General features: G+C 44.8%; 1 protein-coding gene across 2 annotated transcripts; it reads right to left on the bottom strand.

Moving 5' to 3' along the window:
* Nucleotides 1–1,024: 1,024 nt before the first annotated feature.
* TRIM63 (tripartite motif containing 63) lies at nt 1,025–22,443 on the bottom strand. 2 transcript variants are annotated; one of them, XM_007491342.3, is made up of 11 exons: nt 22,399–22,443; nt 21,039–21,356; nt 17,450–17,681; nt 15,980–16,146; nt 12,519–12,687; nt 11,332–11,427; nt 9,711–9,944; nt 8,948–8,970; nt 7,720–7,844; nt 4,727–4,811; nt 1,025–1,589 (listed from the first exon to the last, which is right to left on the bottom strand). In XM_007491342.3, the coding sequence occupies exons 2-11, from the start codon at nt 21,320–21,322 to the stop codon at nt 1,553–1,555; spliced, it is 1,452 nt and encodes a 483-aa protein (XP_007491404.2). In that variant the 5' UTR covers nt 21,323–21,356; nt 22,399–22,443; the 3' UTR covers nt 1,025–1,552. The 2 variants fall into 2 exon arrangements, with proteins under 2 accessions (XP_007491404.2, XP_016277587.2); XM_016422101.2 differs by lacking the exons at nt 21,039–21,356; nt 22,399–22,443 and having other exon boundaries at nt 17,450–18,051.
* Between the last annotated feature and the right edge of the window lie 5,412 nt (nt 22,444–27,855).

Here is a 27,855-nt window from a genome sequence, read left to right as displayed (position 1 = left end):
AAGAAGCTTGGGATCCTTAAAACAATTTTGCAGTTTTCTAAGTGCTATCCAGTCTGCCTTCCTCCTCCTAGACTTGGCTCACTATCTGTCTGCAGTGTCTACCCAAGATATTATCATACACATATGTACATATATCCACAAATATATGTATATCCATATTAATATATAGCTATATGGTGGACAAACTATAGGTTCTCTATCTGATTGCATCATGGACTTTCTTCATCCACTTTGTATTTCCTATATAAAGTTAAATCAAGCTTCATTTATCTACATAGTTTTTCCTATGTAAATAGGTAGGCCAAGCTCATATGAATGAATATGGAGGAAATACCTTCATCAAGAGCATCAAAGACCTCATAGGATTATGAAACCAGAAAGTAAGGTTCTAGAGGGTTGTTCCTTTTGTATCCTCAACTACTTGCTCTCAATACGGGCTTAATCCATGCTTGTTGGATCGGATTGTTGGAAGTCAAGCCCACCATTAACCTCAAAACACAATATAATTGCCATCTATTTTTAACATTATTAGTATCCCTGCTCTGCTGCTACTGTTGTGATCTTTGACTACTCACATGCTCCCTTTATCTTTTAGGCTAGTCTTTCCTTCCTCTACAAATGAGATAATGATATGGGTACCACTCATTTCAAGGGACTGTTGTGAGGATGGAATGAGATGATAGCTCTCCCTCAAGGACCAGACTCCATAGGCCTTAGATTCCCCTTAATAAATGAAGTCCTGAGTGGCTTCTGAGGCACATAAGTCTTACAAGCAAAGATAAGAATCCAGATCTGAACCCAAGTCTTCCTGATGCCAGAGCTAAAGCTAATAATCTCTCCCATCTCAAAGAGGCATCCAGCCTGCAAAGTGATAGATGAAGGCTCCCTCCTATCTCCAGCTCCCATCTTCCATGATAGATTTGCTCCCATATGCCTCTCTGTCCACTCTGCACATCATTAGACCTTTTATTCAGGGGCTCAAAGTGAACACCTTCCTCCCCATCCCCATTTTAGAAACACCTGCTAGAATTGTGTATTTATTTGAACAATGTGCAACATAAATTCAGTCAGTACCCTGTGTGACAGGAATATGCATTAAAGTACAGTACACTTTCTTTCTAGGCCCAGAAAGTGGCTCAGGGAGGGGCCAGGACAGCTGCCAGGTGCCCAGTCCCTCAGCATCTCTGACCACTTCAAACCCTTCCAAACAAAAACTTCCCCTCCTCTGCACAATATGCAAAGTCTTTTTCTGGAAAGCACCAGTTCCATAGACATTTACAGTTATATACAAAAAAAAAAGACATTAAAAAAGAAATTGTACAAAACATTCCATTTTGCACCAATGTAGAAAAGTGTCCTGTGTCTTTTGTTTCAACAAGTCTCTAAGCCTGAGTAAGTGGCCACTTGCTAGGCCATGGGATGTGTCCAGTCTCTGCTACCTGGCAGAGTTGGGATCCTCCTCCCCTCTCAACCTGAGGCTTATCACAGAAACTCCTCTCCTGAGTGGGGCCTTGTCTCTCCCTTGGTTTCTCTCTTGGCTTGGGGGATTTTCTCATTGTAGTTCTTCTTCCTGTCTCCTTCCTGTACTCCTGGAAGAAAAAGGGCAAGAAACTGGTGAATAGGAGCCCAAGGGAGATTTGGAGAAGAGTAGGTGATAGGGAAGAGTGTAATGGTGCTTTTGCCATATTGACATGGGCACTGTACCCCAGAAATGCAGGCGGACTATTATCACGGAAACTCCCTTGCTCCCTTCCATCCTCCTGACTCTGAACCTGGAAACACCCAATGACCCCCCCCCCCCAGGGTCTTGAGATGACTATCTACCTTTGAAAGTCCTCTAGACTTAAGATGGAAAAGAAATGAATCTTTATGCCTCCAGGCAGACCCCAGTCAGATGGCCACCTCACCCCACCAAATGCCTGAGGGCTTACCACTCTAAGGCGTGTCCCCACCAGGGCACAGAATCTGTTGTAAAAAGGTATAAAAACCTCAGCACTGAGGTCCTTCAGGGGAACAGTATTTCCATTCATGCTGTCCTCCTAGGAACTGCTCCCCATCTTGCTGTTCCACCTTGCTATCCTCCTGGCCACTGGCAACATTACTTTCTAAATGAATAAATTTCTCTTTTTGTTTTTAAGCTAAGTTTTGGAGTCTTGCATGCTTGCAAAAGGTATCCTTCCTGAACCCCAAGGGTATCCTTCCAGCCCATAACAAAATGACTTGTCTTTAAGTCACCCAGTGAGTAAGGATGAGAGTCATCTTCTCAGAACTGGATAGTCCTCTGACCTCAGATTTCCCAGTCCTCTTCCCATGATGCTCTGTGCCCTAAATTTCTCTTTTTATTCCCCCCTACTACTCTTTTTAAAAACATGATCCAACATAGCCCCAAAGTATGGGTCACATCCTATTACAACAAACTCTTAAGGTTTTTTATATCTTCTTGGGCTCAAACAGTGAGGGAGAAGAAGAAAGCTGGACCTGGAGGTAGGAGACTTGGGTTTGAATCCCGCCTCTATCAATGTAGCAACTCATATCTCATTTCTGGGCTTGTTTCCCCATCTGAAAAATGGAGACAGTATTTGCCTCACCCAACTCATAGGTCATGGGGATCAAACATGACTTTCGTTGTACCATGTAATGCTACATAAATGTCAGCTATAGTTATAATAGTAATAGAAATTTACTATTGGACTTTTGGGAATCCCAGAAGAACACCAGAATTGAGTTGTGTATGTTACAAAGAAGCAGATTTTGACCAAGTGCTAGAAATGTAACAGCTAAAAGTGTGGAACAATAAAACAGGTGACTTCAAGAGGTAGAAGCTGTCAACATGGAAATCTAGAAATCCCCAGTTTACTTAGTTTAAAGGTAGAAACCCCAGGTTTTGACCTTGTCACAGGAGAGGTTTCCCCCTGAGGGAAGGTCCCACTTCACCAGAAAATAGACTTCCTGGTAGTTTTGGGTGGGAACAGCTAATTCCACCCAATGTAAAGTATCTCTTTTATCCCCATGGTTTCTCCCCCTAGGCTAGGGTCCCTTACCTAGGTGGGCCAGCCCTGGGCTGAGTGTTTCCCTTTTGTGTCCATTGTAGAGCATCCGCCCCTCACTGTTATTCCTGTCTGGAACTCCTCATTTTCCTTTCTTACCATTGTAAAGTCAGTCAACAGTCCCTCTCTCTGCAAGCCCCCAGGTCATGTAGAGTGGTATTTAGGTTCCCCAAATTCTTTCATTCCTGGGAGTCCATCCTGTGTGGTTGGGGCTCCCAGGGGTCACTGACCAGGGCTTCCAGATTCTGTGCTTTCTTGAGGAGCAGCTCTATTGTTGGAACCTAGTAGTGCTGAACCCCCTTTACCCTTGATTAAAGAATGATTGTGACTATTTAATAGTCCTCTGTTTTACTATTTTACAAAGCAAAGGAATGTTACAACACAGAATGCCAGAGCTGGGAGGGACCTTAGAACACAGAATAGCAGAAGTGAAAGGAACCTTAGACCATAGAGGGTCAGAAGGAAAGGGGCTTAGGATCAAGTACTAGAGGGTAATAGAGAAATGCCCCCTACAATGTCCTTGACATGGTCATAGATATCTTCAGGAATACCTTCTTCCCTTATGGCCAGCCCAGGCCACACTGGGACAACTCAAATCATAAGAAAGCGTTTTCTTAAATTGAGTTGAAACCTTCCTCTCTGAAGTGTTCACTGGCTCTAGTATACGCCTAATTTTAGGGTCACATAGCAGAAGGCTGCATCCTCCACTTCAGAGCATGCTGGGAATGGGCTAACCCCACCAAGGCTAATCCTTGTTGGGGAACTACAGCAGGCAAAACATCTGCCTGTTGAAGAGATGGGACTTCCATTGGGCAGTCCCGTTATACCTTTTTCCATCAGACAACCTTTAAGATATTTGAAGGAAGTGATGAAAATCAAGTTTCCTTGGAGTCTTCTCTTCTCCAGGCTAAGCCCAACAATTTCACAAACAGTGTGGTGCATTGGGGAACTTGCTGGACTTGAAATCAGAGGATCTGGATTCAAATGTTGACCTTGCTCCTTATTTATTACTTGTGTGACCTTGGCCAAATCATTTCAACTGACTAGTCTTCAATTTCCTCATCTCTAAACAGAGGGGGTTGAATTTGGTGGCCACTGAGGTTCCTTTCAACCCTGAATCTAAGATCCTGTTCAGTTTCTCTTTCCTTTGATTGCTGCTCTCCCAGGACATTGTTTTGAGTGCTCTCATCATCCACCCCATGGCTCTTCTTTAGATCTTGCCTCAGGGTGTCAAGTTAGGAGAAGCAGCCAGTTTCTGGAGTCCTGGGTAACAGCTACAGAGCATAAGGTATTTTGTATAAACAGGAAGTTGGCTGGGGGTAGTATTTAATGTTGCTTTGGCTTTTAAGTCCTGTGCTTTTCTTTGGGAGTGAGGCACCTAGGTGGGGTTCAGTGGGGAGTCAGGAAGACCCGAGTTCTAATCCAGCCTCAGACACTTCCTAGCTATGTGACCCTGGGGAAATAATTTACCTTTTGATTGCCTGACCAAAGGATCTACTGGAGAAGGAAATGGCAAACCACTCCAGTATCCTAGCCAAGGAAACCCCATAGATAGCTCTGGTCTACGGGGTCATGAGTCAGACACAAGAGAACCGGATTGCTTTGAAGATGTCTCCTAACCTATGCTTTGTCTTTCAATGTAATCTCCACAAATCCAGAGATGGGATAGACTTCCTCACCTCCCATCTTCCCCTCCAGAGGGATCTTCTTCCTCTTGCTCATCCTCATCTCCCTCTGCCTCAATGAACTCTTCTTCTTCCTCATCTGCAAATGAAAAGCAAACAGCAGCTTTAGAATGGGCTGGGGCTCCTTGCAACAGTCCTCTTCACCCCCAGAAGTTCTAGAGTGGAGGCATTTACTCCTTGTCCATTCATCCAAGGCCTTCTTTCCAGAGGGGAGGCCAGAAGCAAGGAGAGGATGGGAGGCTTGTTGAGTAAGGCCCAAGGGGAACAGCAAGTGCCAGCCCACCTGCAGAATGAATGAGTCTTCCCTGTTCCCCCCTCCTCCCTTCCCTGCCCCCCAAGCCCAATCTGGGCTGATACAAAGACATTCCTTTGTTTCAGAGCCACCCACTGCCTATCAGCTGATCTTGCTGGGGCCTGGAGGGGGGACTTGGAGTAAGATAGTTTGTCTGCATATCCTTGAAACCAAGGGAGAGATAGCTGTGGTCTGGCAAGAGCAGGCAGAAGGCTCTCTGTACTCAGAGGTCAAGGTCCTCCCTGGAAACTCATCTCTGTGTCTCTGAAGAGTCCTGGAAGCACCCTCCCTGCCTGGCACTCCTTGTCCTGCTCTCCCTGTTCCTCCAATGTCCTGTACTAGAGTATCTCCTCAGTAACTCCTTTGAAGCTGGGGAGGGGGGTGGGGGGACTTTTGGGCTCTGCACCAGTTTCTCAGCTCTGGCTCATCTTAGAAGGAGCCAGAAGAGCCCTTCCCCTCTGGAAGCCTCAATTTTCTCATCTGAAAAATGAGGGGGCTGAGCCAGATGACTTCTAAGGTCGGCTTCCACTCTGGTCACCTCATTTGTTCCACCTCCTTGGTTTCTTTCCTTTGAAAAGACTCTCCTGCAGATCTGAAGACAGGGAACAAATCCCTTAATCTCCATGATCATCCTCCTTGACTGGACTCTGAAGCAGCTGGTAGTTTACTAACCAGACTGAAAGATTGGAAACATTTTACCTGGGAGGTAACTGAATTCATTTCAACCAATTCAATGGAACAGACATTGATTAAGAATCTGCTGATAGACTAAGATGTGCAAATATCAATAACATGCAAATAGGTCTTGATCTTAATTTACATGTGTCATTACACATGTAAACCCAGTGGGATTGGTCCTTGGCTATGGGAGGGGAGGAGGGAAAGAACAAGAATCTTGTAAACATGGAAAAATGTTCTAAATTAACTCATTAAATAATTAAACTTGATTAAAAAAGAATCTACTGAGTTAGAGATGGGAACTCGGGCTGTGTAAATAATCAATAAAAGTTAAAATATATTTAATTTAAAACTAATGATTGATATGAAAAATGTTTTACATGATAACATCTATAACATATTGCTTATGTTTCAGGGAAGTGAGGGAGGGGGAAGATTTTAAAAGTGTGAAATTTGTTTTTGCATGTAGTTAGGAAAAAGAAAATATCTAAACAAATGAAAGAATCTACTGAGTTATCAGAGACTGCTCACATCCCAGCTCTCTTGCTTAGAACCTGTGTGATCTCTGGCATTTTAAGGCACCCCTTAACATTTTAGGGCCTTCTTTCCCTCATTTGGGAAAGAATGAATGAAAAAAAAAAATCAGGGTTTACAACCTGCTGAGCACAGGGCCCATAAGGAGCTTGGCTGGGATAAGGTGTGAAGTGTCTCCCAAGGCTAAATCTAAGTCACTCCAGAACTTACTAAAAGGGATTTTGGGGAATACTAGGAGTTAAAGCTCCAGACCTCTGGGTAGGAATTCCCAGGCCTGTAAGGATAAAGTCAGTGTATTTCCAAAGGATAAAGACTTTTCCCCAAGGGGCTCAATGGTGGATTGAACAGGGAAATGAAGGCAATTAAGGTCAGATTAAATACCCCCTCCCCCCATGGAAAGGAATCATAAAGTGTTCCAGGCAGGAGGGATTTAGAATATAAATTATCAGAGTGAGGAGGAACCTTAGAAACCCAGAATGTCAGAGCCTGAGAGACCTTAGAACACAGGATGTAGGAACCAGAAGGAACCTATCTTAGAATACAGAATGTCAGAGCTGGAAGGAACCTTAGAACACAGAATGTCAGAGCTGGGAGGAAACTTAGAATACAGAATTTCAGAGCTGGGAGGGACCTTAGAATACAGAATGTCAGAGGTGGGAGGAACTTCAGAAGGTAAAACTTTAGAGCTGGAGAATGTCCATAGAGAATACCAGCTAGCCAAGACCTTAGAATATAGAATGGACATGTGGTGTAGTGAATAGAGCTCTAGATTTTGTGTTAGGGGACTAAGTTCAAGACTAGCTCTAAACCTTGCAGACTGTGGCCATGGACAGGTCATTTAAACTAATCATCAGACAAATCTGAATATGTCAAAATCCCAAACCATCTTTCTTATACCAGCCAACACAATCACTCTGTTCTTACTGTCAAAATAGAATTCTAGTTCACATGGATATATTGGTAATGCTCAGACTCCTCCTCTGTAAACCAGGGTTAATCCAGACTATGGGGTTATTATTAGGAAATTTGTTTACTTTATAGCCCTTTAGAAATGGGAATTGTTCCTCTTAAACTCAAAGATAAAGCTGAAAGGGATGATAGTCTCAACTCCCTCATATTACAGAGGAATAAAGTGGGGACCAGAGAAGGGAAGAGACTTATCCTGGGTCACACACCTAGTTGTGGAAGAGCCTGCACTGAGTTCTTCTGATTCTTAGCCCAGAGCTTTGATCTGTTCTATCTCAGACAGGGTCTAGGTGTCCATCTGGCATCAGTTCTGAATTGGGGCTGAACTACATTCCTTCTGAAGTCCCTCCATTTTTTAGGTTTCCTGATTCTCCGAATATAGGCATGTCTCTGCATGGAAGTCTCTCCTTCCTTCCTAGCCTCTCCTTTGCTATCATCCCAGATCTGTCTAGTGTTATTCCAGGTTTCCTGTAGGCAGATAGGGAAATAGGTCCAGACCTTCCCAACCAAGTCTTACCTGACCCAAAGTCAATGGCCCTCAAGGTGTCTGCAATGTGTTCCAGGTCCAGGGTGAAATAATCCATGTTCTCAAAGCCTTGCTCTGTCTTGCCCAGATGGCAGCCCTTGGATGCTTCCACAATGCTGGAAAAGGGAAGGCAAAATGGGCTGAGATCTCATCTCCTATTACTTTAGAGCCCAGTGAAAGGAGTTCCCTTTGAACCTGTCTCAGATTTGAGAGTTGCTTGTCTCCCTGTGCCTGACTGTTCCCTCTGTCTTTTGCCACACTCCACCTCCAGAAGAGGGTACTGTTCCATCCCCCAGGGGACATGGCCTTGGGCTACATAAAACTTGAGAGTGAGGCAGTGGTGAAAATAGCCAGCCAAGTCTGCTGAAAATCTGGAGCCCTGGGCTCTAGCTTTGGCTTTGGGACTTTCTTGTTGTATGACCTTGGATAAGTGACCTTACCTCTCTGGACCTCAGTTTTCTTAACTGAAAATGGGGAGATTAGATATTGTATTCTCAAGAGTCCCTTCAACTCTTGACATTCTAAACCTCAAGATTAGAATGTAAGCTCTTTGGGCTAAATAAGCATATAGCTAACACCTACCTAGATAGCACTTTTCATATATCATTTTACTTGATCCATAAATAACTCTTTGAGGTAGGTGTTACTATTATTCCCATTTGATAGCTAAAGAAACTGAGGCTGAAAGAGGTTTAAGACTTGCCCAGGGTTACACCTCTAGTAAGAATCTGAGGCAGGATTCCAAGACAGGTCTTCATGCCTTCAAGTCCATTATGGTATCCATTATGGTACTTAGCAACCTCACCCAGTGCCTGGTTTAAACCATGTAGGCACTTAATAATTGCTTTTTGAATAACTGATTGTTGACTGACCCCCACACCACTACCTTAACATTCTAAGTTCTAAGGTTATGTGGATTCCTGACTTCCCAGTTCTCACTTTGTATTTTTCTATTACAGTTCCTTCCAAGTTCTGAGTTTCTGTTATAGAATGTCCTACTCCTCTATTGCTGGAGACTGCAATGGAGACAAACCAGAGGATTAAAGATCAGGGAGAAGGAAGCAAAATATTCTATGGCTTTGGAGTTACAGAAAATCCCAGCAGATAAAATTAATCAGGAAAGGAGAGGATAGAAAGTAATGGGAATTCCCTTTAGTCTGGTTGGGGGATTGGACAATTGTTCCAAAACCTGAACTATCTACCCCTTGGAAAGACTTACGCTTTTATCAGTGGCTTGGCATTCTGTGGGAAGAAAGAGAAGGAAGAGGGTTAAATCTGTATGGAGGTTTGGCCATTGGATTGGGCACTCAGATGCTCCAAGCATGGGTACCCATGAGCCACAGACTTCCTGCCAGTTTGGATTTCCCTGGGCCAGCCATGGCACCAGAGTTTTAGAATATCTCCAGCCTCTTGGATTTTTCCCATTTGTGGTCAAAGACCATTTCCTTGGCACCTTCCCCATTCCCTGATACAAAGTCCCAAATTGGTCCAACTCCTGATCAGCCCCTACATCCATGGTTCCTGGCAGAAAGGAAACCCACCAGAGTCCCATCCCACAGGTCATCTATCCTTTCTGCCATCCACAGTGCTTATTCTTCCCCCAAAGGCATAAAGAAGCAGCTTGGGGCAAAGAGTCCTGGACAGAGACTCTGGAGATTGGGCTTTGCATTCTAGTGCTTTTCCTAACCCATGGTGTGACCTTAAGCAAGTTGTTTTATTTCTCTGACCTACATCTCTTCATCAGTAAAGGATGAATGGGAGAAGATGATCTCTAAGGACTGGCCCTCCTAGTTCTGACAGTCTCTGTTCTAAGTCCCTTCCCAGCTCTGACATTCTGTATTCACAGACACCCTCCAGCTCCGGAATTTCATGTTCTACCACCCTTATAGCTCTGACATTTGATACCGGAAGATTCTGTACTACTCTGACAGCCTATTCTTTTTCTAAGGGTTGGCTGGAGACATGAGAAGCCGGCTTCTCACCATCAGGAATGCAGCTCCACCTGGCTCATCCATGGACTGGATGGCTGTCTCCACTAGTTTGGTGGCCTTTTCCAACTGCTCCCGGTACTGCTGTATCAGGGCCTCAATGAAGCTGATCTTTTCCTCTTGTTCTCGAGTGATTCGCTGAAGCAACTCACTCTTCTTCTCGTCTAAGATGGCATATAGGACATCAAACTTTTCACTCAGTTCCTCCTTTACTTGGTGGCTATTCTCCTGGAGAAACAGAATGAGATTCCGGGTCAAGAGACTGAATCCCCTTACTCTGAAATCCCTTCCTTATGTTGCTTCTTAATTCACATTTCTATAGTCTTTTCATCCTAAATTTAGGTCCAGAAAGAGCCTACATTATCCCATGCAAGTTTTCTTGTGGAAAATGTTTTGTAAACTATGAAATGCATAGAAATGCCAGCTATGATTATCACTTAACTCAGGATTCTTGCTGCCTAGGTAGGTATTCTAGGGCAGGCCAAGTTTTAACTAATTCCCTCTCTTCTATGGATTCCTACCCTAATGAGATTCAAAAAAGCAGACATTTGGGGTGGTTTTGTTTTTATACAGTTATGCTCATGGTTTCCCCAATTCTGAACCATCTTTTTATCTCTGGTATAAATGCAACTTGTTAAGTATAATTTGGGGAATATATTGCTGTGATCTTTTTACTAAGATTTCAGTAAGCTAAAAAAATTTTCATCAGTGATATTGGTTTCTAATCCTCTTCCTCCCTCCCTCCTTTGTTCCTTTCCTTCCTTCTTTCTTTTTTTCCTTTCTTTCTTTCTTCTCTGTCTTCCTCTCTCACTCTCTATCTTCCTTTCCTTATTTCTTTTAAAACTTTTACCTTCCATCTTAAAATTAATACTGTGTATTGGTTCCAAGGAAGAAGAGAGATAATGGCTAGGCAATGAGAGTTAAGGGACTTGTCCACATCACATAACTAGGAAGTGTCTGAGGCTAGACTTTACCCCAGGACTTCTTATTCTAGTTTTCTTTCTTTGCTATATTCTCCTCTTGTTCAGATTTTACTCCTATAATGAATCTTTATAGAATTTGAGTTTAATTTATGTAGTATAGGTATTAATTGTTCTTTAATCACTTAATAAATTCACCTGGAAACCTTTCTGGACCAATGTTTTATTTTGTTATATTTTGTTTTCCCTTTGCCACTTCATTTATAGCTAGTTCAATTTCATTCAGAAAAGCCAGTGCTAGGACTCAGTATTTTCAAGGAGTTGGTGGACAGAGAAAAAGAATTATAGTCTATCAGAATGAAAGAACAGCATGTTTAGAATCCAAGGGACCTGGGTTCCAATCTGAAATTTGTAAATCTCTGCCCTTGTAATCTTAGACAAATCAGTGAACCTCGCTGGGTTTCAGTTCTCTCATCTATGAAATGAAGGCTCCTTTCCAATTCTAGATCCCAAGTTCTCTCTCCCTCCTTCTTCTACCCACATCTATTACACCTGCCCAACCAGTACTAACACTGGGCCTCTAAGTATGACATCTGGAGGAGCCATTAGGGGTCATTTAGACTGGAGAGGGGGAGGGAGGGTTATGGTGGGTGGCTCCAATTTCCCCAGCTTGGGCCCTTTCTCCCATTCCTCACCTTGGTAACTCTACAAGAGTCTTCTAGCTGGGTGATGATCGTCTGGACTCGGTCGTTCCCAGCCACCAGCATGGAGATGCAGTTGCTCAGCTCAGTCTGGATAAGGAGGGAGGAAGAGAGACCAAAATAGATTTAATCTCTGTTCTTCCATGAGGCAAAGGGAAGCAGGGACATTTTTCTCTAGGGAGAGTTCCCTGTAGGGATTGGGAACCTTTCTATTTCTAGGGATCTGTGGCAGGCTTTTAGCCTGGAAAAGGAATCACAGAATCATGGAATGTTCAAATTAGAGCTGTTAAGCCCTTAGAATATAGTAGGTTTCTATTTGTATTTCTGCATGTTATCTTTCTATCACCTTCATTTACACCTAGATCCCTCCTGCCTCATCAGAGTCATCTCTTACAACAAAGAATAAAAAAAGAAAGAAAATAATATGGACTATTAAAGCAGAAATGGACCTTAGAACACATAGAGTTAGAAGGGGCCTCAATGGCCAGTTAATACTCTCCATTTTACAGATGAGGAAACTGAGGCAAAGGGAGGTCTCCTCCAGCTCTGAAATCCTGTGACTAGAATTTCATGGCTAGTAGGAAACACAACCAGTGTTAGAATCAAGAAGGATAGAAAAAAAGAGTGGTAATGTGGGAGTCAAAGAGGGGATGTGAGAGAGGAAGAGAAAAGGAAGGTGTCACTGGTGGGCAGTGAGTAAAGGATTCCTTCTCAAGCCCCCTTTGTATCCCAGCTTGCCCCGGGAATAAGAAAATGGAAACTCCTTAAGTCTATGGAGTCAAGGAGAGGTTTGGAGGGGAATTTGTAGTCCTAGAGGTAGGAGTGGGTGGGTTAGAGGAGAGAACATCCCCTCTACCTGCTACTATTGCAATAGCCCCATGACCTGAGATGGCCCATGGGGAGAGGCACAAGGCAGGAGGCCCTATCCCTTGGGGTCTGGCTTTTCCCTAGTGGCCACACCCTGCACTTCTCAAGTGACAGTAAATATAACAAGTGACCTCAGGCCTCCCTCCTCAGACCCGAGGGGGTAGGGAGACTTGCTTCTCCCAGCACCCTGGGAAGTCCCTCCAAGGCTATTCCTGAAAGGTCCACCTCAGCACATCCCTTGAGCTCCAATCTGCAACTCGAAGCAGGAGCTGGAAAGCCCTTCCCTCCCCAGGGTCATGGGCAAGTCTTCTTACCTTCTGGCCCTGGAAGACATTCTGCAGTGGGGCCACCTCGCAGGCCTTGTGGGCCCCAAACACCTTGCACATGGAGCAGGTGGGCACCTCACAGGTCAGGCAGTAGATGTTGATCTTCTCATCCTCGTGCTCCTTACACATGGGATGATTGCCCTTCTGCAGGGGCCGACTGTGGGGAGGAACCCAGCCTAGATCAGTGGGGTTCTCGTTCTGTCTTGCCTCTCCCTAAAAGGGCTCAAAGTCTCCCCAGTCCCTTCTACTCTGGCCCTGGGGTCCCTGGGACAGCTCATGGAGACCTTAGAGCTCACCGACTCCACCCAGAGCTCTGCCCCAGGAACAAACAATTGCCTGGTCTCCACATGGCTAGTAATGAGAACTGATCCCATAAGCCAATGTCCTCTCTTGCTCTCAGGGACATGAGCAGCAAACCCAGCTTGGGTAAAAATCAGTCAGATGCAGAGGGTTCCAAGTATTCACAAGATCCCAGATTCAGAGCTGCAATTAGAGGTGATTGACCTTCTCATTTGATGGATAATGAAAATGAGACCCAGAGAGTTTAAAGTATTCTCCCAGGGTCACACAACTAAGGTTAGAGGGCTAGCAAAGGGCAGAGGAGTTGGGAAAGGGCCCTTCCAGCAAAGACTCCTTTCATAGATCAGGGCTTCCTCTTCCCTACTTCCTACATCTTTCTTTCTTTCCTGTTTTGTTTCCACTGATTCACATTTCTCTTTTCCTTCAAGACCTGATTTAGACACTCACCTCCTCCAGGAAGTTCTTTTAGACTAACTATCCAATTGGCTTTCATAGTATTTAGGATGTAGAACTGGTGGGAACCTTAGAGATCATTTAGTCTGAGCCATTTATTTTACAAACTTAGAAACAGAGCAGAGAAATTTTGAGTGACTTGCCAAAAGGTCACACAGGTAGTTAAGTAGTAAAACTAAAATTTGAACCCAGGTCCTCTGGGGCTCTTTCCTTAACACTATAGGGTCTGCCTTCCTTAATCCTCTGCCTATCTTGTATTCTCAGGACCCTCCCAGCTCTGACATTCTGTATCTCAAGGGCCCTCCCAGTTTTGAAATTCTGAGTTCTAAGGGCCCTCCTAGCTCTCATAATGTCCCCTCAGTGTTTCTCATCTACCCCTCTCTTCAACATTTCCTCCTGAATCCATGCAATGAATCTGCAAAAGAACCCTTGGGTTCTAATCTTGGCTGCTGTGTGAGCTGGGGTCACTCATCTCACCTCTCTGGGCTTCTAGATGATTTCTAACATTCTTTCTAGAGCTGACATTCTGATATATGGAATCCTAATCCAAGAGTCACTTCCCACTTGCCTCTTTCTCCCCTCTCCTTTGTTGATCATCCTCTAATCAGAATTAATGTTACCTTAAGACAAGCTCCAATGGAAATGGAGACTACTAAACTGTATATAAGGATCTTTGCCAGTTATATATTGTCTTAGAAATTCTGTATGTTTATATATTTACTTTTAAATTAATTAATCTTGCCCAACATTTCACAATTACATTTTAATTTGGTTCTGTTCACATTCAGGAGTATTATGGACTTCAAGAGACCCTCAGGATGAATATTTAACTCCTCTATCCCCTCAGGCTCTGTTCCAAAGGCTAAGTCTTGATCATTGGAGAATGACATTATTATTATTAATAATGGGCAAGAAGGGGTATGGTCCAGCAGAAAGAGCCAGGAGACAGAACTTCTCATCCTGGTGATGGCTCAAACTTGTGGTATGACTTGGGCCCAGGATCTGGGCCTTCATTTCCAGGTCTAATTATATGTGTGCTGAGAGCAGGAATGGATTTTAATTTTGTGGAGCTCTTCACAGGCATCTTATTTGGGCCTCACAATAACTCTGTAAGGTAGATTCTAAAGGTATTTTCCTCCTTTAATGGAAGAGTCAACAGTCTCATAGAAGTCACACAGTTAGTAAAGGGGAGGAGGCAGGATTTGAAGCTAGGGCTTCCTGATTTCAAGTCCAGTATTCAATCCACTCTGTGGTTCCTTCTAGCACTGAAATTTTGGGTTCCAAGAGCCTTCCCAGCTCTGGCGTTCTAGGTTCTAAGGGTCCTTGTAGCTCTCATAATCTAAAACCTAAAGAATTTGGGTAATGCTTTTCAGCAAAGTGCTTTCCCATCATCTATATCCTTTTATCCTTACCAGAAGTCTCCTTATCTGTAGCTTATAGAACAGAGAAAGAGGCCCCAAAAAGAAGTAGCATGCCTCAGCTCTCATGGGGTGGTGGAATTGAGACCAGAGTCCAAGGAGCAATCCTGGGGCCCAGGAACAGGAAACATATAAGCTGGTACTTGGCAAAGAGTTTACAGGACAGGCTGAAGGAAAAAAGTGCCTTTGTAAAGCTGGACACCATAGCTGCTTCTTTAAGAGCTTCTGGGGCCCCAGTACTAGAGATCTTAGACGATCATTTTGTCTGAGAGTCAAACTATTTGATTAAAAAAAGTAAAAAGACCCTGTTTGAGTCTTGTCTCTGACTCGTAGTAACATTTAGAGAGTCATTTCCCTTTTTTGAACCTCAGTTTACTCATCTACAAAATGCCTTCCTCACAGGTTTGTTTTGAGGCTCAAAAAAGCTAATGTATTTAAAGCACTAAATTAATGCTGTTCATTATTCTTTCTCCAGTTCAGTATTCTGCTGCACCAAATGACTATTCTTATTCTCTTCCACTGAGGAAGTAGGTTCCCAAAATTGGTCCCATCATTTGACAGAGTCCCAGCCTTTTCTTTTCTTCTCCCCCTTTTATCTCTTCCTCCTTCTTCCCTCTTCAGCACCTGAACTTATGGGACCCAGTGGCTAGTACACTGGACCTAGAGTTATTAAAGTCTGAGTTCAAATCCAGCTTTAGACAGTCTAGCTGTGTGACCTTGAGCAAGTCATTTGACTTCTTTCCACCTCAATTTCCTCATCTGTAAAATGGGGACAATAATAACACCTATTTCATAGGGTTGTTGTAAGAATAAAATGAGATAATATTTGTAAAATGTTTTGAAGAAAGCTTTGAGTTTTAAAACCTCAAACCTTAAAGCACTATATAAATGCTAATTCTTCTTCTTCTTCATGAAGCTAGTTTGATGGCCAGTCCAGCCCTTTCATCCTACCTCTAATACCTAGGGCCTGGGGGGTATAGAGGAATTAACTTCTGCTTCCTAGGATTGTGGCAAGGGAGGCTTTATCTAGACCAGTACCCATCAGGGTCTTGTGAGCTGTGAGCAGTGGACTCTGGGAGATGGGTTTAGTTGGATATAGAATCTAGAATGCAGGTTTGTAGAAGGGTTGGGAGGTAAGAAAGAGGGATGGGATCTAAGATCCAAATCTTTTTCATAGGAGCTTGATTTGGCATCTCTCCTCAGTCTCCTTTGAGACTAAAAAAGGGAGACACCCCCATCCATACTCAGCAGCCCAGAGGACCCAGGGGAGAAGCTGACCTTGAACACTCCTGTTTGTAGATGTCAATGATATTCTCCACCAGTAGGTTCCTCTGAAGCCCATACACCCCATGTCTGTCCATGATCACCTCATGGCGGCAGGATGGACAGCGGAAACGGCCTCCTGAAATGGAGCCTCCCCGGTTGGACCAGTAGGGATTAGCAGCCTGTGGATGTGAAGGATGAAGAAGTTTGGGTATGTCAGAGAAGTATCCTTACCCCCAAATCCCTTCTAAGCAACACTCTACTTCCTAGCCTCCTTTTCCCATGAAATTAACCAATCCCACCTCTGATACTACCTCTATGACCTTGGGTAAGTCACTTAATTTTCCTGGGTCTCAGTTTCCTCATTTGTAAAAGAAGATGTTTGGATTTAATGGCCCCTGAGGTCCATCCCAGTGCTAGATGTAGAAATCTATAATCTCAAGAGTTCTAAGGAGGAAGAGTCCATTTCACAGATGGTTACACGGATGTAGCACAAACTTGTATGGAGTGGTTGAAAGTTAGGAGGATCTGAGTTTGAATCCTGCCTAAGATATTTCCTAGCTGTATGGCTCTGGGTAAGTCTGTTCACCTTTCCCAGGCTTAGATTCCTATCTCACAGGGTTACTTGGAAGTTCAAATGAGATCATGTCTTTAATAACAACCAGCTGGTTAGTATTATTTTCTTCTAACTTGGAGACTTCTCTCCCAGATTAGCATCCTGTCCATCTGCCCCAAGACCCTGTCCCTCTCTCTCTGGAGAAAGCCTTCCCCCTTTTCAGGAACAGCTGTGAACCCTTAGTTGGGAAGTCCCTGCCTTCCTGATCACTTGCCTCCTATCCCAGCCCCTCCCTCATCCCCACTGCCTCCCCAGGGCTCTGGGCCCACTGCCACCCTGGGCGCTGGCTCCAGCTGGAGGGGTCTGGTTTCTCTCTCCTCTCTCCTTACCCCACCCCCTTTTATTACTAAAATCAGTTGCCTCTTGGAACTCTTGGTTTGAGAGTCAACAGCCTTATCAAAAGAGGGGGGAGGATGAGGGGATTAGAGGGAACATTAGTGGAAAAAAACCTTGCGTCATGGAGAAGGACAGGGGCAGTCAGTACTGTCTCCCTACCTCTGTCCAGGCCCCATGAAGGGGCCATGGGACATGGGGAGGATGGTACAAGAAGTGGGAGATCACAAGACTTAGAAAAAGTGGGAAGCATAGAAATGATCTAGTCCAAGCTCCTGTTTCCAGAGGGAGAAACTGAGACCCAGAGAAGGTGTAACTGGCCCAAGCTCATACAAGTAGAGCTGAGCTCCTAACCATGGGTCCTGTGACTCTAGTACGGTGTCCCACGCTGCCTCCTAAGAGAGGACCTGCCATGACCCAGAGCCCAGCACACAAGGCAGGGCCATTTTGGCCCCAGAGTCTCTGGGAGCTTTGTATGGGGATAAGGGTGGGCAAATCCTTAGGGCCTCCAGGACCAGGCACAATGCAACACTGACCTGAAAGACATCATTGGCACATTTTCGGCACAGGTTGTGCTGGCAGGGCAGGATGACCACGGGTTTGGTGAACATCTCCAAACAGATGGGACAGATCAACTGCTTCTCTAGGTTTTCCATGGGGTTCGAATCCTGGATCAGACCCGATTTATAATCCATCCCGCCGGAGGAGCAGCTTCTGGCTTCACCAGCAGACTCGGAGCAGACAGGCTGAAGATCCCAAGACCCTGGCCTTGGCAAATGACAAACTCCTTTCAGTTCTTGTTACACTCTGAGATTCTGTCTTTGTCTACGGTTCTGCGGCTATTTATAGCCAGCCCTGGATCACATGAGCTTGTAGGATAGGGGACTGACCAGGCATGCTGATGCCCAAATTGGCCAAGGGACTGTGGAGGGAGGGATGGAGGGAGGGAAGGGAGGAGGGTAGGGAGTGGATTTTGGGAGAGTTGAGTTTCCGTCCTGCAAAGCAACTGCCTCATCACATGCCAGAGTGAGCAATCGCTGTTCTCGGGGGATGGAGGTCGTAAACAAGGACAGACTGTCCGGGTACCATTCAACAGCAGGATTTCAGTTGGAAATTAGATGCCCACTCACCTGAACCATGAGCTGGTGGTGTGACCTACCTCCTTGGCAGCTGGGCTTAGTGGGTTAATTCTATCCATGCCCTCAAGAACCCAAGTTCATAGCATACTGGGTAAAGTGTCAGTCAAGAAAATCTGGGTTCATCTCCAAGTCAGGGGGAGGGAAAGAAGGAAGGGAAATGGTTTGGGTCTTATAATTCCAGATAGCATATATTGAAAATTATTACATGTAATTGGAGAAATAAAAATATCTTTGAATGAAAAAAAAAGAACTGGGTTCAAATTCCATATTAGATAGATACTTTCTATCTGGGTGACCTAGGGCATATCACTTAACTGCTGTGGCTCAATTTCCTTTTCTGTAAAATGAGAGGAGTGAGCTACATTAGAGGTTCTAAACATTTGTGTGTGTGTGTGTGTGCTGGACCCCTCTGGTAAATTCTGTCCCATAATCAGATTTTTTAAATGCATAAAATAAAATACATAAGATTACAAACGAAACTAATTATATTGACATAAAGAGGTATTTTAAAAAAAACCTATCCAAGTCATGAATGGGAACTTGCATACAGCTACCTTTCAGGGTCCAAGTTAAGAACCTTTCACCGAGATGGACTCTGAGGTTCCTTCTAGCTCTAGGCTTAGCATCATGTGACTCCAGGTGGGATTCATAGAATATTACATGCACAGAATTTCAGAATTGGAAGAGACTTGAGTGTCTCATTAAATGTATAGCTGTGCAGAAATCCTCTCTACATCCTAGGTAACAAGCACTTATCCAATCTCATCTTGAACCTCTCCAGAGAAAGTTGGGGAGACTAGTACCTCCTGAGCAGCCTTTTCTGGGCCGTGTTGATTTCATCTCTTAAATTTCTCATGCCCAGGATCTACTCAAACAGAAGCATGGGCTAGTGTAAGGACATGGGGCATAGGGACAAGAGATTTAGATTCAAGCACTAACTTACTGGGACCTTAGACATATCATTTTCCTCCCTGGGCCTCAGTTTCCTCATCTACAAAATCAAGGATGGGCCAGATCTTAAGACTGGAAAATACTTTAAACTATTCAATGTCAGATCTCAAAGGGATCATAAAATACTGGATGTCAGAGTTGAGAGGGTACATAGAACACAGAATGGCAGAGCTGGGAAGGGCCTTAGAATAGAGAATGTCCAAGCTAGGAGGTCCATCCTGACTGTCTCATCTATCCTCTTCCTCTTACAGATTAAGAACCAGAGGTCCAGAGAAATGAAGGAAATTGCCCAAGACAAGTCAGTGGCAGTTGCCAACTGAGACTCAGGGATATGGTAATATGATGAAACAGTGTTGGATCTAGAATCAGGAAACCCAGGTTCAAAACCTGACCCTGGTCAACAGTATGGTGTTAGGTAAGCCATTTGAGCTTTTCTGTATTTCAGGCTCCTCATCTTTAAAATGGGAAGAATGTATCACTCACCTCCCAGGGTGGTTATGGGCTTATTAGCCTTATTGTTCTCTAGCACCTAATCCAGGACTATTCCCAAAGTCCTGAATGTTGTAAGCAACAGAGCTAAGATCGAACCCACAGTATCATGTCTTTCTTTTGAGCTCCACAAAGGTAAGAGTTTTTGTTTACATCAGTTTATATGTTTTCTCAGTCAAGACACATCTTTCTTTGGTCATTCATGTGCAAGTGTCTGTCTCATCTTCCTCCATTAACCAAAGTCTCCTAAAGGTCTGAGGCTGTTTATCTTTCTTCATATGGATCCCCTCCCTGACCTGAACTGACCCTACTCCACCACTGCCATCAAGGGCACATCTAGAAGGAGGGTCACTATTTCTCTGATACTTTGGGGGTATTAGTCATCTGTTCTGTGTCATGCTCATTGGAAAGTCCATCCTGATCAGAGGAACACGTGTGTGGGACACTGGATCCATTTTGTGGCATTTGTATAACCAAGGCAGCTGGCATGGGACAGGGTCCATGTGGCCTAGACATGACCCTTTATGTGTTGGGTCAAAAACCTTCTGGAAAACAGGAACAAGCCTTGTAGGCTTGTAGGAATTGCTTTCCTAAGAATATTGATGTTTGCATTTTCTCAAACTAGATGTATGATTTTCTTGTTTAGGGAGCTCCCAGTGAAAGAATTACTCTTATTCCTACTAACTTGTGGCAATCTTAAGAGTTTCCTGGGGCACAGAGATGTTAAGTGACTTACTCAGTGCTATACCAAATCGATGTCTGAGGTGGGATTTGAAACCAGGACTTTTAGATTGCAAGACTGGGAACTGGATCAACTACGTCATAGGAGAATAGGGACAGGGACTGGACCTGTGATTTCATTAGTACAGGGAAAGCCCAGGGGAGGAAACTCCTTCTACCAATGCAGGGTGGCATCTTCTCTACAAATTATAGTCCCAGAGAGTTGCAATGGATGCAGAGAAATTAAGGGACTTAATTTGTCCATAGTCACATAGCCAGGATGAGGCAGAAGGACTTGAAACCAGATTTTCCTGACTCCAGGTCCAGCACTCTATCCACCATACCACCAGCTGCCTCATAAGATTTCTTCCAGGCCCCTCCATTCTGTTCTAAGCCCCCTTCCACCTATGACATTCCATGTGCTAGGTTCACTTTCAACACTGACATTCCATGTCGTAAGCCCCCTTCCAGGTTTGACATTTTATGTGATGTTTGCTTCTAACCTTCATATTCTCAGTACTAAGCCCCCTTCCATCTGACACTTCATGTTCTAAGCCCCATCTGGCTCTGAACTTCCATTTTCTAAGTTCCCTTTTGGCTCTGAGATTCCATATTCTAAGCCTCTTTTCATCTGATATTTTATGCGGTAACCCCCTTCCAGCCTTCATAGTCTCTGTTCGAAGCCCCATTTGCACCTGACTTACCATGTTCCAAGATCTCTTTTTGCCCTCATATCCTAGGTTCTGTTAAGATAAGAATTTAATTAGCTAATTAACCTAGCTAGAAGTAATGAATTAGACTAGAGAAAAAAAGTTTTTAATTTTACCTTTGCTCCTTTAAGCTGAGAGAGAATTTTCTTTGGGTCATTGTAAAAGAGACTTGTATGTTAGGAAAGACAATTGGAGAACTGGTCACTTTCTGGAGCTTGCTTACTGGGAGGAGGTATCTGGGGAGTTTGCTCTTATCAATTTTTCTGTGAGAGTCAACTTTCAAGACACTGAGATATATCTTTTTATCTAAAGATTGGTTGGAGTGAGCACTTTCTCGCTGAGAGAAAGCGGCCAGAGGGGGCGCTGCTTCCTCTCGCTGAAGGAGAGTCAGTTTCCGCATCCTGTTGGGAGGATCGTCAGTTTCAGGCTTCCTGCTGAGAAGAGACCGACAGCCAGTGAAATTTTTTATAGATAAGTTAAGGAAAACTGTACAAAGTTAAGATCATCTATTAGAATAGCTTAGTAAGTTAGCTATTATATCTTTAGATAGTAAGACTAAATCAGTACAGGTTCACCCTGGTGAACAAGAAACAGTCCCTTGTAGGACAGAAGGGTTCTGGGTTATAGTTAGAAATCCTAGAGTTAGATTTAAGAGATTTCCTAATCCTGCTTCATTCCGATTTCCTTATCCTGTCCCATCTCCTTATGGATAAAATAAATTAGTTGGATTAAGCCATGTCTGGCAATTCCTCCACCACCGTCAACCAGAGTTCCCTGACATCTTTACTAAATTTATACCACCACCTGAAATACCAACTGGCTAGAAATATCAAGATCAATAATACCCACAACAGTTCTAAAGGTCTTCCCAACAATGACAGTATGTTGTTTTATGTTATTTTGCATTTTGTTCTTTCTACAATACTATTTTACATTTCATTGAAAGTCTGTACAGTAGAAAGTATGTAGGACATAAGATTATGGCCGGCTGACTTGGAGGGAGGCCAGGAGGAAGCCACCATGGGGAATCCCATGACCCAGGGGACAGGTTCTGACCCAGGTTTGCTTTCCCGTTCCTTTCCTGATGAGGCCCTGGATGGTAGCCCAGCTGCCCTGTCTGGCCCTCTGCCTCTCCAGCCCGAGCCTGGGGGTTTGCCATCCCTCCCCATGGGGATGAAGGAGTGAAAACAAGGGGACAGAAAGAAAACAAGCTATATTTAACTGGACAGCCAGCTTTAGCAGAGCTGGGGCCAAGGCAGCCCAAGATGCCTCCCTTGACCTGTCCAAGTCTCAGGGTTCCATGTCCCTTGCTGCGCTGCCATGATGTACTGGCTTCTGGAGAGCAGCAGGGAAGCATTTAATGTTGCCCCTCCCTTTCTGTATCTGGGGAGCCTTCCACCTTCCTTTACTCTGAAGGAGAAGCAATGTGGAAAGAGTTGTAGCTTTGGACACATAGTGCCTAGGTTCAAATCTCACCTCTGTCACTATCTGGGTGTCCTCAGGCCCCCAAGTCTCTTCACCATTCTCAGCCTCACTGTTCTCATCTGTAAATGAGATAGATGGGCTATATGTCTAAGGTCCTTTAAGCTCTAAATCTTAGATCCTTGTTGAGTTGGAGGGGGAGCCCAGTATGTGCCTGTCCTTTGTGCTTGCCCAGTGCTAAGACCTTCAGCCATGAAGGAGAGGAAATGCAGATTTGCTAAGGAGGGAGGAGTTCAGTGATCACCTTCTAAGCCTTCCAGAGAGGTCTGGGCTATTGCAGAGAAAGGAGCAAGGCAGCGACAAAGTGCAGGAACCAGGTTCAGAGACAGAGATAGAAACAGAGACAGAGAATCAGAGTGAAGGGAGAGAGAGATGGAGAATAGCTATCCACAGTGAAATGGATAGAGTGCTGGATTTGGATCTGAGTTTAAATCCAGATCCACTCACTAGTTGTGTGACCCAGGGCAAGTCAAGTCATTTCATTTCTTTTACCACAGTTTCTGTATCTGAAAAAATGGGGGTAGTACTGCCTTGCCTTGTAATACTTATCTCACTGGATCACTGTTAGGAACAAAGGTATGTAAAGCCCTTTGAAAATCTTAAGGAACAAAATATGTCTGTGTCTGCTTGTCTGCTGTCTGTCTGTCTGTCAGCCTATCTGTGTCATCTGTTTGCCTGTCTGTGTATCTGTCTATTTGTCTATGTCTACATCTATCTGCCTATCTAGCCATCCATCTGTCCATCCATCTGTCCATCCATCCATCCATCCATCCATCCATCCATCCGTCTGACTATCTCTCTGTCTGCCTGTCTCTGTCTGTCTCTCTACCTCCCTCCCTACCTAGCTATCACTATCAATTATTGTTACTGAGAGAGAGTATGGGCAGAGCTGTCTAGTGCCTCCTGAAGACAGCTGAGCATCAAGCCTCTCCCCCCCTTTGATTGCAGGGCCATTCTTGGAGGAGATCTGGAACCCTGGAAGGGCCAGAAACCAGCCTAGCAGATGGCAAGGGCAGAGGAATGAGAGCTGCCTGGGCGACATATGATTCAAGAGCTGTTGCAAATACAGTAGGAGGGTGAGTGGAGGCAGGATGGGAGGGGGAAGAAAGAGAGGAGAATTTATTTCCAGTGGACAAGTGATAGGAGAGTCTCCTTGTCCTGGATGCTCCTGGGAGCTGAGGGGAAGGAAGTTGGGGCCTGGAGGAGACCCCTGTGATACAATGAAATGTGAGCTGGCTTTGGATTTGGACCCAAGTTCAAATCTCTGCTTTTCTGCTTACTCATTGTGTGATCTCTAGCAAGCTGGATAACTTCTCTGTGCCTCAGTTTTCTTATCTGTAATGTGAGAGTTAGTCTAAGGCTTAGAATAGTCCCAGTCCTAAGACTATGATCTTGGACTGTTCCTGGGGAGCCCCTACTCTGAGAGGACAGGCAAAGCTCTTCACCCTCGGGGAACTCTTGTCTTCTAGTGCCAGACGTATGCTCAGCCTTCAGAGAGTCCTCATCTAATGGGCCACACATAATACATGCTCACAGGGTGCCCACAGTCAGATGCTGGGAAAATTAGACCCAAGGACAGATAAGTGCAAATTAGTAAAGTATCAGCCTATCCATACTGAGGGACCCTATGTAGACCAGTCAGAGAAGGCTTCCTGGAAGAGGAACTAGAGTGGATTTGGCATCAGAGTGCCTTAAGGTAGAGCAGAGGGGAGTCAGCATAAGGTTCTGAAACATGGAAGGAAAGGAGGTACATTAATGCAATGGAAAGAACATGGGCTTGAGAGTCAAAAGGGCTCTGTTCAAATCCTGCTTCTGATGCTTATTACTAGCATGACCTTAGGCAAGTCACCACCTCCCTGGGCCTCAGTTTTCTCATCTGTAGAGGGTGGACTAGGTAGTCTCTGAGGTCCCTTCCAGCTGCAGATTTATAATTCTGTGTCCTAAAGTTAGTCTCTGGAGCTTCTGGCCAGAGCAGGGGTGTTAATAAAAGCAGCGACTGGCCAGTAACTGAAACTGCCTCAGGATCTGGACCCATAGCAAGTGGAGCAGCTGCCCAGTCCTGCCCCAAGGCCCCAACTCTCTGTAAATCAGCACCAAGAGGTGCCACCTCAGCCTGGCAATTGGGGGCTGGACATGTCCAAAATAGCCATGTAGAATGTTAAGAGCTGGAAGAGGTCTTAGAACAAAAAATATCCGAGTTAGGAGGAACCTTAGGACAGAGAATATTAGAGCTGAAAAGGGGCCTTAGAATACACACACACACACACACACACATGCATGTGCACACACACACACACACACACACACACACACACCTCGCATTCCCAAGATCTCAGCTCATATACATAGGATTCAATATTGGATACTTACTCTGAAAGGCTAATATCTCCTTTTTTGGCTCATACACTTTTTTCCCAGAATTTCTCTTTATTCAGAATTTATTCTGGGAAATCCCCAAGTATGCTAAAATCTAGATTTCTACAAAGGTAGGCAGGCACCATAGATCCCTTACAAGTATTCATGGTAACAAATGCATTCTGGGTGGAAGTCACCTCATAGAAAATGTAGAAGGCAGAAATGATTTATAGGAATTCATAAACAGAAAAGGCATTTAGAGTAACCTTTAAGCAAGCACCACAATTCTGCCCTCTGAAGGGTACTGAACCATAGAGTTGAAAGCAAGGCAACACCCTGATATTCTGGTGAGATCACTCTCTCCCTCCTCAGATTCACATGGCCACCATAGTTTGGATCCCCTCCCAGAAAACAAGCAAAATTGGGTCTTCTGGGCAGATGACCCCTTTCTTTTGAGACCAGCACTATTCATATACCTCACAGGAGAGCAAAATCAATGCTTCTTCTTCCCCATGTCATGACTTTATGTCCTGATCTCCCCAGTTATTAGCAGTCTCTCCCTCTTGAAATTATTTTGTATTTACTTATACACATGTTGAATTCTCCTCCAGTATAGTGGAAGTTCCATGAGGGCAGAGATCATTATGTTTTGCCTTTGAATCATCATTGCAAAGCACAGTGCCTTGCATATAGTAATCATTTAATAAATTTTTGTTGAGTTAAAAATTTTAGGACTAGAGGGAGCCTTAAGAACCATCCAGTTCATGTCTCCTTATTTTATAGTGGAGGTATTATGGGGGTGTAGATGTGTACCCCTGGGGTTTGGGAAGGATACCTTTTGCAAGAATGCAAGACTCCAAAACTTAGCTTAAAGACAAAAAGAGAAATTTATTAATTTAGGGAGTAATGTTGAGAATGGCCAGGAGGATAGCAAGGTGGAACAGCAAGATGGGGAGTAGTTCCTGGGAAGACAGCATGAAAGGAAAAGCTGTTCCTCCATGGGGACATCATGGATGGAAAGGTTGTCCCCCAGGTGACATCAGTTCTGGGGATTTTATACTCTTTACAACAGACGCTAGGTCACGGTGTGGAGGTGACCTGCTGGGGTGTTAGTCCCTCAGGCATTTGGTGGGGTGGGGTGGTCATCTGACTGGGGTCTGCCTGGAGGCATAACTGACAGATCTCTTGAGATGTAGCCTGATAGGATCGAGGTGCATCTCTCTGTCCATAATAGTTTGCCCAAGTGCCCAAGTCAGAGGCCAGAGAGGGAAAGGGACTTTTCCAAGATTACAGAGCTGCTATGTCAGAGATAGGTCTAGAACTTGAGTCTTCTGACTCCTAAGTCCAATGATCTTTCCTGCCCACTGGATCCCCATGGAGAGCAAGATCTTCTCCCCAGCCTCGGAAGCCCCTTCCCTTTTAACCAGAGAAAAAGCAGAGTGCTGTGGGAAAATACAGAACAGAGAGTCAGAGGACCTGAGTTTGAGTCTCTATGCTGCTACTTTCTACCTATGTGATTTTAGTCAAATATGGGCCTCAGTTTCTTCATCTGTCAAATTAGAGGACTGGAAGAGATGATTTCTAAATCTATGATGATAGCTGATGATCTTCACCTCAGACTAGAGACACCCAAGTGGTTTGGCCTCTAGGTCTTCATAGCTAACAGTGGAGAGTGAAAAATAGTAGGAGGGTGGCCTTGAGGCCTAGGCAGAATCTTAGGTTCTAGTCCCTGATCCAGACTTTTGGACAGCTGGTGAATTCACTGATCACTGTGGGAGGGGAGAAGTGGGGAAGGGGAAGAGTAGCTGATAAGAGTTAAATCTCTGGCTCTCTCCCAATGGAAGTGGAAATTCAGCCTGACTTGAATCCAGGACCGAAGCTGAGTCTACAGAGGATGCCAAAGGAACAGATGGGCTAGGTAGTGAAAGCTGCCTCAGTCGGGGGAAGGGGTCATTGGGCAGCCCTCCAGCCTGCCCGAGTTCTCTGAAGATGTCCCAACAACTTGCTTATGTGCCTGAGAGTGATTGCATGATAAACTGTTTGTCAACCCCGTGAGCCAGCAGCAAACCTGGTAAATACTGTCAAAGTAGGTGAGAAGAGAGGAGGGTGGCCTATAAATAGCCCCTGACTCAGTGTCAGCATCCCGTTGAAAGATTCACATGTGTTTATGGGGCTGCTGCTTGAGAAGGGAGTGAGGGGTGGAGGGAGGAGGAGGGGAAGCATTCCAACCCTGGAGAGGAAGATCAGCTGGCTCCGACCCCCTGCTTCCCCCCCCCCCCCCCCCCCGCCAGTATCCAACTCCTCAGTTGTGGGTGGCCATATCCTAGGTCTGGTTTAGTCTGATCTCACATGTGACACTGAGCAAGCCTCTTAGACAATTCTGGGCATCCCCAGACTCCCCAACATGCTCTGTCCACCCTACTGAGGCGTGCCTGACATGCACTTGTTGCTAATTCTCCTTCAAGCCTTGGCAGGCCTGGGCACCCCCTTCCCCAAGTAGAACACTCAACTTTCTTCTCCCTTTCCAGATCATTCAAGCCCAGTTCAGATCCTTTCCCCTCCTCCAGGAAGCCATCCTTACTGACTACTAGAACAACTCTTCAGAAACCAGGAAGCAGTGGAAAGGGTTCTACCAAATTAGGGAGTCAAGAAGACCCAAGTTTGAAACTTGCCCCACACCCAGAGCCGATTCAGTGGATAGAAAGGAGTTGGGAGGACCTGGGTTCAGATACTTCCCAGCTGTGTGACCCTGGACAAGTCACTTAACCCCCATTTTGCCTAGCCCTTACCACTCCCCTGGACAAGTCACTTAACCCCCATTTTGCCTAGCCCTTGCCACTCCCCTGGACAAGTCACTTAACCCCCATTTTACCTAGCCCTTACCACTCCTCTGCCTTGGAACCAATACACAGTATTGAGTCTAAGATGGAAGGTAAGGGTTTAAAAAAAATATACTAGCCCTGCCTGACACAGGTCAATTGAGTAAGCATTTATCGGTCCCCTGATATGGGCTAGGTACTGTGCTAAAGCATGGAATTACAGAGGCAAAAATAAAGCAACCACCTCCTTCAAGGAGATTCTGCTAGCAAAGTTGTG

This window comes from Monodelphis domestica, chromosome 4 (assembly GCF_027887165.1).
Source record: "Monodelphis domestica isolate mMonDom1 chromosome 4, mMonDom1.pri, whole genome shotgun sequence".
Lineage (NCBI taxonomy): Eukaryota > Metazoa > Chordata > Mammalia > Didelphimorphia > Didelphidae > Monodelphis > Monodelphis domestica.
Note: the sequence above shows the minus strand (reverse complement) of the source record. Positions and strands in the feature narration are given on the sequence as shown.